General features: G+C 33.5%; 1 protein-coding gene across 2 annotated transcripts in view; it reads right to left on the reverse strand.

Moving 5' to 3' along the window:
• Window positions 1-1,150: 1,150 nt before the first annotated feature.
• LOC138710610 (mitochondrial outer membrane protein SLC25A46-like) overlaps window positions 1,151-13,689 on the reverse strand; it is a 52,898-nt gene continuing 40,359 nt past the window's right edge. For both annotated transcript variants that reach the window (XM_069841614.1, XM_069841615.1), the window contains one exon: window positions 1,151-10,030. In XM_069841614.1, coding sequence (XP_069697715.1) covers window positions 9,652-10,030 — 379 coding nt within the window. In that variant the 3' untranslated portion in view covers window positions 1,151-9,651. The remainder of the gene's footprint in view (window positions 10,031-13,689) is intronic.

Consider the following 13,689-nt stretch of genomic DNA (forward strand, 5'->3'; position numbering starts at 1 on the left):
TACTAGTAGGCCCTTCAAAATTTATTATTAGCAGAGTGCTAACTCTTTTTACTGAAAGGCGGTTTCGGTTTCTAATTCCAGTTTTTACAAGATTCATGCAACTAAATCCTCGCTCACACTTTACAGTATGTGATGGAATTACATAAATCAATCAGAAGAAACTGTTCACGTAACTTACATGAATTGCACCAACTCTTTGAAATCAACTCCTGAACATTTATTGCTCAGTACCTTTCAGAACATTGCCCATGCCATTATCATTTCATTTAAGTTCAGATCAGTTTAAAAACATCTCTGATTTCATTTTCTCCATTACCATCTTCGTTTCTGAAGTCCAGTATGGTTGTCGCATTTTTGCACATCTACATTCAAAGTTTGTTGCATTTTTAGTAGTCGAGTAGCAAAATGCGACAAATGCGACTATGGCTTAAACCCTGGATCAAACCCTTTATTAGCTCAGAACCAGGAATGGGCATGGTGGAAACACACCATGGGAATGGGCTCATAACAGCAGCAAATTGGCAAACTGATCCGAGAACAAGCCAAAAAACATCCAGGCACCCGTCAGAATCAGATGAGGTATAACATGTTACTAATGGAGTCTCTTTCCAATGTCCTTACTGCCAATCGCATATAATTGAACTCTCAGTTTATTCACCTTAAAGAACTGGTAGTGTGTGTGTTTTGTTTTTCCTTTGTACCTCAGTAATGTTAATAAAAGTAATTTTTTATGATATACCAATCATTAAGTAATCACATGGTTCCTTTATTCAAATCGTTTACCAAACTAGAATACGAAAATGGATATATACATCTTGATTACACAACTTTTAACACTGTATCACTTCGGAATATGTATTATATGTCTTTCTCGTGTTAAATTTTACCGTACATGGTTAACATGTTTCAGTTCTGAAGATGACCCGTAACAGGCTGAAACATGTTAACCAGATATGGTAGAATTTAACACGAAAAAGACATATAATACATATTCCGAAAATGGATCTTGAAAGATTTTTTTATTCCAAATTTTTTTATTGGTACATAATTCACCGAAATTTCAAGGAGGAGGAGGAGGAGGAGGAAGAGGAAGTTAGGGACAAACATTCCTTCAAAAATCAGATTCATCTTTCATCATGGAAACGTCCAGTTAAAAACAACAGAACAGTTTATTTTGCATCTATGTGGTAACACTACCAGTACCAATTACATTATATTAATGTAATAAACACATCTTTTATATATAAACATAGCTAGGCAGTGTGTCTACAATCAACCATAACCATTAACATTCTCTATGGCACTAGGTGTATTAACATCAAATGAACAAGTTCTCACATAAGTACAACTGACATGTGGCACCACAGACAACACCATGGTGCAATACATCATCTCACTTGAATGCTAAAGAAAGAAATTAAACCCTTAAATACACTCTACTCCTCGAAATCAGTATAGTATGAATCAGATTTCAAAATGAAAAATTATTTATAATGTTTCAATAGATACAATTATTCAAATAAACAGTAAATTTTGTATTTTAAACAATGAGCTTTGCAACAATTCACTATTCGTGCATTTAGTATGGAGCTAGCTTTAAGTATTGAAATAGTCCAAATTAGTCATTTAGACCTACTTCTATAAAAAAGACCTGTTCATTTATCGCCATAACAATGTTTACTATGTCAATCTCGTAGGTCTATGGTCACGAGTGCTAGTCATCATCTCCAATCTTTCATTGTTACATTGCTGGTGTACAGTGAGTTTTACATTTTCCAGATTTATTTCCAAAAAAAAAAAAAAAATGCCCTCCAAACACAGCAAGCTCTCATAAAGCATATTCTTATTAACAAAAGTGTGTAGTATTTATGTAAAATGAACAGATATAAGAGTAGTGAACTTCTTATAAATATGATACAACAGTATGTGAACAAATGCACACAGTACACAAATTGATATGCAGATGGAAAGTTTCTTTGCTATACAACAAAATAATATATGCTAAGCTTACTCAGCAATATTTAATTTTTCCTCAAGTGTTCAACTGTTTATATCGACTTCCTATGCACACTCTAATTTCAGCAAGTACATCTTCTCCATTTTGTCTATGTTTCATTATACAGTAGTGAAATCATTATTTTTTTTATTGCAGACCTAGTGGCATTATTTTCCATTTTAATCTTTGATTTGTATGTTTCAAACTCAAAACTTCTTTTTTTTTATGGAATAGAGCAAATATCAGTTACAATACCAATTAATGAAACTTCATTTTAAACATCCGTAACACAATAAGCTTCTTGAACATGTCATTATTTACATTATTTGTAACTTTCTTTATCGAGAATGAACTACATTCAATTTGCCAGTTTCGTGTTAATATCATCTTTGATTTACACTTATTTTGTTTTTGTGACAGGTAATCTGCAAAAACTGAAGGAATACCAACTCTTAGTAATTTTTTTTATTTTCATCTTTATAATCTTCCTTCAAAAACTACAGAATGACAAGCTTGTTCCAATGGCCCACCATCATCTCTTGATGACAATACCTGAATGTTACCAAACAAGCAAGCCTAACATAGAACTTCCGGGGATAATGAAAGTATTACTATTTATGGACATTAAAAAAATGTTGAGACATGGGACATACTCCAAATACGATCCTTCTAACAAGACAGACTGAACACAGAGAATGCAATAGTATTTTCTTTGCTTAGAAATAGCTTGCAACGATTTGATCATTATTTCAGTCACATGAAAATTAATAATTAAAAAAAAACATACCTTTAGTGCTTTCTTTCTTATTTTTGCACAAAGGAATACAGACAGCAATACGTCATTTTACATACCTTGTATAGCTACTACAAGCAAAATAAGAACAAGATTCGGGTGACCAACTCTCCTGTATTTCAGCTAATTACTCGTACTTTGCATTCTCCCAATTCCCGTATTGATTTCCTAATCTTTCTGTGTTTTTATCAATCATGATCGCTAATATTTTAATGTAATATAATAATAATAATAATAATAATAATAATAATAATTGCCAGTAATATTTGGACATAAACTGACATTAATATCGATAATTTAGTATTTACCACCAATACAATTGAAGACCTGAATTGACAAACATCCCAAATCCAAAATTTATCGAATTTGACTTTTTATCTGACATGTCATGTTTTGCATTGGCTACTATCCTGTAAAAAAGGATATTCTAGGTCCGAATGTAAGCCTGTACTTTGCATCATACAAATATTTATTTAAATATTCTTGGATTGCATGCATATATTTGCTCTCCTCAAAAATATACTTTAATGGACTTTGGCTATTTGTCAATTCAGATCCTCAATGCTGTTCTGGTGAGCCTGTAATCTTTGGTGTAAATGTATGCTATTTTTTTTTTAATTTGCATAACAAAATAAAAAAAATTAAATGTTCTGCAGCATCCTGTTGACAAACAGAATAAATACTGAGAAACATCCATATTTTAAAATAGTATTGCACTTCATACTGCGACCTAAATCATATTTGCATTATAATTAAACTGATAGTTTTATATTATAAATATAAATTATTCCATCAGTGAATCCTGGATTCATACCCCCCAAAAAATTGCGTTAAAATTATAGTGACCAGGCCAAGTCTCCCATATTTTTGTATTCAAAAGTTGGTCACCCTAAACAAGACACCAACCACACACTTTCCATAATTAAAGAAAAACTTGAAAAGGGAAGGAAAGCTAAGGTTGAGTGGACAGTGAAGGAGAAGTACGGATTTTGTTCTTATGATAAATGACCAAGCCTTCTCTATGGACACAGGTCTAGATTAAATGCACGAGTCAGAATCTAAGACAAAATTTCAGTCTTCAAGACATAAAAGGTATACGTGTTCAATAAGAATTTTAAAAAATTCACTTTTGCAACAAAGAAAAACAAGTATTTATTTTGACAAATGAATATACTAACAAACTTGTATAAGATAACATAAAAATAAAGACTGTATTTTAGTAAGACCTTCTACGTAATTCGTAACATTAAAATACCGGTACATTGTTATATACCGGAATAATGTGACAATATTTTTCAAAGAATATACTAATATTATTTTCTGTCTCTTTTGTGTTTCTGAATTATGCTATGGTTTGTACTGTAACTAAAAGAAAGTTTTCTTTAACAAAAAAAAAAAAAAAAAATGTTAATAACTCTCACAAAAACATCATGTTACAAGTCCATATTCTGAACTTGGCTAGAGACAGTCTCATGACATTCCAGTATTTCGAATACTAATGAAAGAAAGGCTACAAAGGGCTTTTCAAACTCCTCTATTAATCCCAAGAGTCCAAAGATACGAACACCAGTAAAGATGGAGCTCTCAATATAACGACAAATATATTGTATAACTAGAACATCAATAGAAAGTTAATGAATAATTCACTCTAAGTCCAAATGAAAAATAAAAGAATCCTTAAATTGTACGACCTAATTACAAATTCTAATCAGAATAACATCAGCCTGTATAGTGTAGCCAAACTGGTTTAACTTGTCACTTTTATAAAGTAACTATTAATTTATTTGCCTTGAATTGTTATTTAAGAAAATTGAGTCTCTGTTATGAAGAGATGTGTAAGAATAATAAGAAAGAATAAATTTTATGATCAATGACAACTAATTTTGTCATGAAATTTAAGTCAATTAAATTTGAATAATTGTTTGTAAACCCAGTGGTGAAATCTATTTCAAGATTTTCACTCATCCGATTTAATCATTTTCTTTTTTGTAGAAACACTCAAGGTAGCAGTTTCTTTAATTGAGTGATATGAAAAACTGTTAAAGCTATATCTTTATGTTGTTTCTATTTCTGTTGCTGTTTCAAGAAGACACGTTTTCTTTTATATGCACATAAATTATTACTAGTAATACCAACAAAAAAAAAAATACAATTAACAGCCGAATTTTTAAATTCAGAGTTGTAAGAAATATCAATGTATGGACATATTTTAGATTATAGACTCAGACATAATTTAAAAAAAAAAAAAAAGAAGCATTACTGATAAGAATGTCAGAACTTTAAATCAATAATATACAGACCAACTGCAACTGAGTGTGTGTCTGATGCTTACCCACTTCACTTGCGTGATTCAGGTTTCACACACTGCAGATAGGTGGCAGGACTATGACCCAATTTCAAGTTGCACACCACTTCGGACTGCCATTGATTATCTACACTCAAAGATCTGAAATTAATTCAACTACAATAATTCCTAAATCGGTACAAATTTAATTGCTATTACCTCACAATAATTTTCTCTGTAACTCCTGGGCACAGCAGTCCACAGAGGGCCAGGACTGACCAGTCGAATGCTGGCCTCACATCCACATATCTCAGCAGAGGTGAATGATCATCCAACCAATATGGAGACATTGTTAGTACAATGATCCCCCCAGCCAATATAGCTGGTTTTCAGATCTGGAGTTTCATTACCAACTGTACCTCCCCAAATTCAACCCAATACTAGATGGGCAATAGTTCCACAAACTGCACTGGCCTACATTTTATGAGAAAATTTCTTTCCCCGTAAGGACCCAAACGAGTGTGCATTCCACAACATGAGTCCAAGTATGATGTCTTGGACCATGACACTAGTGTGGAATAATTTTCTCTATGGCAGGACTTAAATCTTTCAGCAATATTTGAATGCACAGTCTGCTCAAAGATTAAGAGAACATAAACTAATTCAAAAATATAGAGGCCAAAGATTTGAAGTGAAATCAATGAATTATGATCCCACCTTTAACCTGCATGTGAGTTTTACAATTGCAGACATTTCATTAATCAATTTCAAATTTCTATCACATTTATTTGTTAGAGGTAGATTATTTCTGTAACATTTCTAGAGAAAGAAGTGTATTATGCTTGCTGAAATACACAGTATTCTGTCAGCTTAAGTCATCGGAAGAGGTCTACCTGGAATCCATACTGTACTGGTGTAAGTGAAGAAGGTATTGGCTAAGCAGCATTTAACTGCACTACTGGCATCTACCCATGTGTATAGAATCATAATAAATTAGCTTAGCTAATACAAGTTTCTATTTTTAGTATTAGTATATTTATATAAATCTAGTAGTATGGAGTATGTCTTTAAAACAACATCCACACAATTCAAACTTTATAGGAAAGTTATCAAAAGGCAATGTTATTATATTTATGAAGAGGGAAAGTGAGGGATATGGCTTCACTATTTCTGTGAAAAAAATGTATGAACATGTATCTGCTGTGTACAGGGTTTCTGTGCCATGAATTAAAACAACAAAAGTTGTAATGATTTGCTATACTCAGTAGGTTAAATGTTTTTGGGGTATATCTATTAAAATATGTAAAGAACTGACATGTAAACAGGTATAGAACGTCACCATTATTTGGAAATATTTCAAAGTGCGCACTGGGTTCTTTGTGGGAGGTTACACAAGTCCAGAGTCGCTGGTAGGTTGAGAGGTGACTGATGATTGATAGTGAGAGTATGAAGGAGGAATGGAGGGATCAGTGCGCCAGACACAAAACTCGCATTTAATTTGCCCATAACAGCAGCCAGAGATGTCACGGAAATAATCTACCTCTACAAGTCATAACTCATAAGTAGAGCCTGGATTTATATGTACTATAAAGTAGTATTGTTATTTCACACATATATTTAACCACACTCTCATACGCATCTGATATATATTTCAGGGCACTTAGCTATGGTGCGGGAAGCAATGCATATTATGTCCAATCACAAAAATCTTTAAAGAAGACAAAAGAAATTTAAGCACAGCATCTCTTGATAAACAATGTAATGACAACTTGCACGTGTAATACATTCAGCGCACAGTTCAATAGGTAATAACTTGCCTCCTTTAGGTACTATTTTATAAAGACGGGAAAATAAAAAGTAAATCCATGGCACTACAGCCCTGAAGGGCCAAGACCAACCAGCCAGCTGCTGGCCTCATGCCCACATGCCAAAGCAGAGGTGGAGAATCATCCAACCAGAATGGAGGTATCGTGTGGTTAGCATGATGATCCCCCCCCCCCCCAGCCGCTCTAGCTAGTTTGCAAAACCGGATTTTCACTACCTATCATAGCTTCCCAAGTGCATCACGATGCTGGGTGGGCACCAGTCCCATACACTGGCCGAAATTTCATGAGAAAATTTCTTCTCCCATGAGGACTCGAACCAGCGCACATTCCGTAACGTGGGTCCTAGCCCAGATGCCTTAGACAGCGACACCACAGCGCAGGACTACATGCAAATGGTGCATATTTGTATTTATCTACACATTGGACGAGGACTATATTATGGTTCATATAAATTTTTATAAAGACGGAAAAATTTAAAGTTCGTAACGTTGTAAACCATGCTTTTCAACCATAACATAAACCATGTCTACCCAAATATAGTAGGCATTTTTAGCTTTTAGTGCATATAAATTCAGGCTCTATCCATAAGAGTTTACCAAGACAAAGAAATAATCTATGTGATTAATTTACAAGCTATTCTCAAAGTGAAAAACTACAGGAAAATTTAGGTAAAGGAAAGACACTGACCATGCTCATCAAAAGGTGCATTACCAATTCAAATATTAAAATAATCAACTTCATTTTTAACCTGACGTACTTAATAATAAAAGAGTTGTTCCCTTTAAATGACGGGGAAGCACCTGGTGGACATGGAGGTAGATTTCCATGCTTTCATGATCTCAACACTAAAACAAACTGGTGTGGTCAACCCCCCCAGGAAGGACTCTGTATTCAATTTAACAGAAGGCTGAATGGATCCCAAGGCCATTCTGGAAGTTTGGCAATAAGAAAAATCCCGTCATCATCCAGAATTGAGCCTGGGATCTTCCAGCTCATAGCCAGTTTCTATGAAATTGCAGAAAACATAAGATTAGCAACTTTATTATTCACAGCATAATGATGATGAAAGCTGATGCACACTGAATGGTATAAATTTTCATGTCCGTAAACATAAGAAAAACACACTTTAACAATGCAGTCCCAGTTGGTATTCAAACATATATTAAATAGATTATATTTCATTTGATGATGTGAGCCTGCTACAGGAAATTGAATATACAGGATCCAGCAGAGGAACAGGCGATTTTAATGAGTGTATATCTCTCACAGCACAGTTGAGCAATAAACTGTGCGCATATTCTGTTGCCAATATAATGCTATTTAGTCATCATGGAAAGGTGGAGAGGTGCACAACTGTTTTTGCAATTTAAAAGCTCTTACAAGAATGACAGTTTTGAGACTATTAGGCGTGAATTTCGTCATTTTGCGCCATGATTCATCTGCTCATGTGACTTACATTTTCATCCATACAAAATTCAGGTGGTACATCCATTAAAATAACGCGATATTCTCAACTGAAGAGCGTTCTGTGAAGAGATTTTAAATCACACGGATGAAGATAAAGACTTTGACACTTTGTAGATGTCTGATGAAGCAGATTTCCATCTCAGTGGCAGTAACTTAAAGAACTTTCTTTCCAAGAAATAATTGGCAGATTATGTACTTTATCTCACGTATGTAATTTTGAAGAAAAAAAAAAAAACAAATTCTTATGTCAATAACAAACTACTTAATAGCCCGTTCCTCTACTTAATGCATTTTAATATAATGTAATTCTTCACAGCCTTACAACAATTTCATTCAAATTCATAAGCAAATGTTTTAACATTTTAAGAGTGTCAAACCATAATGTTTTAAGCACCACTACTTGCTAAAACTGATTAACAGTGAAAATGTGTTGCACATGCCACTTTCCACCTGTTAGTGCAGCAACAACTATATGTAATAACTAGAAGCACTCCAATGGCAAGAGAATAAATTTGCCTGGCATAATGCTGCATGTGAGCAACTTTAGTTTTTTCTATACCCTGAAAAATTCAATTTGATGGCACTTACAACTTTATAGTTTGGCACCCTTCATTTATTTAAAAAATATTACTGTTGCCATTGCATTGTAAAATTCAATTTAATATTATTTAATGAAGTTAATATGTATAATTTTTGTCTCCAACGTCAATTTAAATACTGCAAGACGTATAAATTAATTAAAAGTTTTTAATCAAAGTAAGTATTTATGCAAATAAAACTCAGAAAATGTCAGAATCGACAGTGAAACAAAATCATAACAAAGAAACTAAAGTATGGAGGAAAAATATATTACAACTATGAACACATGACAAATTAATACAATCCTACTGACTTAATGGGTACTTCGTAGTTCGCAAATTATATGTTGTTCTGTAATTATATATTTACAAATACTGTGTTGTAACATTTAATTTACAAAATTGATTATTAGCATTTTTACAGAAAGAAATCTGCTTTCCCTACAGACCATTTTGCAAGATGTTATTGTCCTATTAAATTTCTATATATCACCATAACATGACTTACCTGTGACTTGTTCAGTTGACCAATTAACTACTGCTCAATTAGCACGTAAATGCTACAACAATGAATATAAATATTCTGTATTAAAATTTACAGTTTCTCCCATCAAAAGTCATATTTGATCTCTCATACACAACTTCTTTAATTTCGACAGTTTGCACGTACACAGAATCGCCTAAAAGACAAAGTAACATACACAAAATTATTCATATGGCAAGTAAGTCTGTTGTGTATAAACGAAGCCAGCCGGGGGATTTGAAGTGGCTCCATGGGATGGAGAGATATGAGCGAGATCTGACTGGGATGCAGATGCAGAAGAGGAAGGGGGAGGAGGCTTGGGAGCAGAGCGCAACATGCTCGATATCTCAGTAAGCACAAGTTTCGTTAACTTGATAACAGCAACATGTGCTGCGAATTGCAGAATCAGGGCACCAAATCCCTTGTACAGGCCTGCCACACCTTCCTGCTGTAGTGTTGTCTCGTAGCAGTCTCCTGCACCTTCGTAACTAGTCAGGATCGGGATCACTTCATAGCCAGAGTCCAGATTGTCGATGATAGTTCTGGTACCTTGCAAATGAAGTCTATGAAACAAAATAATTAAAAATGTACAGAGCATTCATTTCCTTATGCACGGTTATGTTACAAAATGTTTCCTTAAGTGAGAATCTGCTACACCATTGAGAGTACAGTTCACAGTAATCATACTACTCATGGCTTTTAGAAAACCTGGACATTTAATGCCGCCCTCACATATGTCCGCCATCAGTCCCTATTCTGAACAAGATTAATCCAGTCCCTACGTGACAGAGTTTAAGTCACAGTTGCATTTGTCGTATTTTGCTACTAGACTTCTAAAAATGCAACAAACTTTGAATGTAAATATGCAAAAATGCGACAATCACATTAGACTTCAGAAAGAAGATGGTAACAGAGAAAATGAAATCAGACTTGTGTTTGAACTAATCTGAATTTAAATGAAATGCTAATGGCATGGGCAATGTTCAAAAAGGTACTGAGCAACAGATGTTCAGGAATTGATTTCAAAGAGTTAAGTGAACAATTTCTTTTAATTGATTTATATAATTCCACCACTTATTGTAAATTGTAAGCGAGGATTTAGTTGGACTTCAGAAACGAAGATGGTAATGGAGAAAATGAAATCAGAGTTGTACTTGAACTAATCTAAATTTATATGAAATGCTAATGGCATGGGCATTGTTCAAAAAGATATTGAGCAACATATTCAGGAATTGATTTCAGAGTTAAGTGAACAATTTCTTCTAATTGATTTATATAATTCCATCACATATTGTAAATTGTGAGCGAGGATTTAGTTGCATGAATCTTGTAAAAACTGGCATTAGAAACCACCTTTCAGTAAAAGAGTTAGCACTCTGCTAAAAATAAATCTTGAAAAGCCTACTAATAAATTAAATTTTCAGAGTGCCCATAAAATAATGTATTTTAATGTGATGTAAATTTAGCAGTAATTGATTCTAAACAAACTACGTCCAATGATTTACTTACATAAGTACATCATACTTTGTTAATTTTATCTTTCTGCACAGTTATTTATAATATTGCACAACTATTTTGCAATTTGCACAAATATAAATTTTCATCTGTGCATTTTTGCGACAATTATTTATTTTCTAGCTTAAACCCTGCCCTACCATCATATCCCCATCTCTCTAAAATACGTTTTAATATTATCCTCCCATCTACGTCTCGGCCTCCCTAAAGGTCTTTTTCCCTCTGGCCTTCCAACTGACATTCTATATGCATTTCTGAATTCGTCCATACATGCCACATGCCCTGCCCATCTCAAACGTCTGGATTTAATATTCCTAATTATGTCAGGTGAAGAATATAATGCGAGCAATTCTGCATTGTGTAACTTTCTCCATTCTCCTGTAACTTCAACCCTCTTAGCCCCAAATATTTTCCTAAGCACCTTATTCATAAACACCCTTAATTTCTGTTCCTCTCTTAAAGTGAGAGTCCAAGATTCACAACCATACAGAACTTGTAATATAACTGTTTTACAAATTCTAACTTTCAGCTTTTTTGAGAGCAGAATGGATGACAAAAGCTTCTCAACCGAATAATAACAGACATTTTCCATAGCAATCACAACATGGCCAACTACTATTACACTAATTCAAGACTTAAACTTGTGATTTTTTTAACATTTGACTTCTGGATAAGTCCTAAAATATTGTGTGGGTGTTTATTACGATCTGAGTATTTCTTTTTCTACAGCAATAATCTTCCTTTTATTATAACAAAAAGATGTTTGAATGTTATTAAGCTGAAACAACGCAATGAAAATTTGTGTTTAACGTGTTTTTGCTCTAATCTTCAGAAGAAGAAAAAAGGCCAAAGTGAAAAAACACATGAAAGTGAAAATAAGGGAATAGTACACAAAAATTCAGTAACAGTTTGAATTAAGCAATTAGGTGTAACTTTTGATAGCAAATTAACTTGGAAACATCAGATACCGGTAGCTACAGTAATGGAGAAGGCAAGTAAAAGACTTTCCATCTTGAAAAGACTAGCTGAAAGTAAATAGGGATGCTCTAGCCAAGTCATGAATACAACATATAAAACACATATTAAACTAGTTCTCCAGTATGGATGTAAAACAAGAAATTACAGCAAAAAAAAAAAAAAAAAATCAAATTTAGATAAAACTGAGAAAGTCCAAAATCAAGCATTATGCATTATTACAGGTGCAGTTTCATCCACACCTATATCAGGTTTCTGCAAGGTTTTACAGATAACACTTCATTACAATCACACAAAAATCAATATAGCCTAATTTTATATAAAAAAACTGAAAAGAAAACCTAATGTAGACTACTGGAGAACCTACTCAGATAATCCTAGAACCTTAGAGACCCAACAAGGTTTTATTCAGAAAGTTAAATATTTACGAAAACAATATAGTCTACCATTACAGAAAGTTACAGGAGACTGGAGAAAGTTACACAATGCAGAACTGCACGCACTGTATTCTTCACCTGACATAACTAGGAACATTAAATCCAGACGTTTGAGATGGGCAGAGCATGTAGCACATATGGGCGAATCCAGAAATGCATATAGAATGTTAGTTGGGAGACCGGAGGGAAAAAGACCTTTAGGGAGGCCGAGACGTAGATGGGAGGATAATATTAAAATGGATTTGAGGGAGGTGGGATATGATGATAGAGACTGGATTAATCTTGCACAGGATAGGGACCGATGGTGGGCTTATGTGAGGGTGGCAATGAACCTTCGGGTTCCTTAAAAGCCATTTGTAAGTAAGTAAGTAAGTAAGTAATATAGTCTACCATTAGACAAATACAGTATGGAAAAGTTACATCTTCCACCTTATCCTGTTAATAGATCAAAAACCCATTATAATATAAATATGATAGAACAAATTAAAAAACAGGATGAAAACTCTATTCGTTTGGAACAAACTGCACTAGAAACTAATACCACAAGATTCCCAGAAACTGAGTGGTACACATCTACACTGATAGCTCTAACATTAGAAATAACTTTAATAACACAACTGGTGCTGGAATATACAGTAAATTATTTTGTTCTTATTTATCTCTCAGTCAAAATTCAACTCACTTCGATGGAGAACTTGAGGCAGATTAAAACAGCTTTTCTACCACATTAACGTTTTTAATAAAGCTATTATATTTAGCGACTCTAAATCAGCTATACAAGCCATTAATGCAAACACACAACAAAATGAATTATTGATAATCACAGAGTATCAAACCCAATCTCTTCACAAAACAATAGTTCTGCAATGGATTCCTTCAAACTGTGGAATTCTTGGTAATGAGATAGCAGATTCCTTAGCAAAAAAGGGCACAATGATCCAACAAATTACAAATTCATGTTTATCGTTTCAGTCCTCAAAACTAATATTTAAGAAAATCATCCAACAAGAAATACATGAAAAATTAATATATGAAAGTGTAAATAAGCAATGGAATATTTTATTAAACAACAAAAATTTAATTCCAGAATGTCCACAAATGAAAGCTGTGGCTCTTTTCCAATTATATACAGGACATGATTGTTTGGGTGCCCATCTATATAAAATAAATGTTTTTCCTACTCATAATTGTTTACTATAATGGATATGACACACCTCGAGAACTGTAAAAATTTAATAACTACAGGTCTGTCATTACGATACTGGGAAGCAAGAAAGCAAATGGAAGATCTCCAA

This window comes from Periplaneta americana, chromosome 12, assembly GCF_040183065.1.
Source record: "Periplaneta americana isolate PAMFEO1 chromosome 12, P.americana_PAMFEO1_priV1, whole genome shotgun sequence".
Lineage (NCBI taxonomy): Eukaryota > Metazoa > Arthropoda > Insecta > Blattodea > Blattidae > Periplaneta > Periplaneta americana.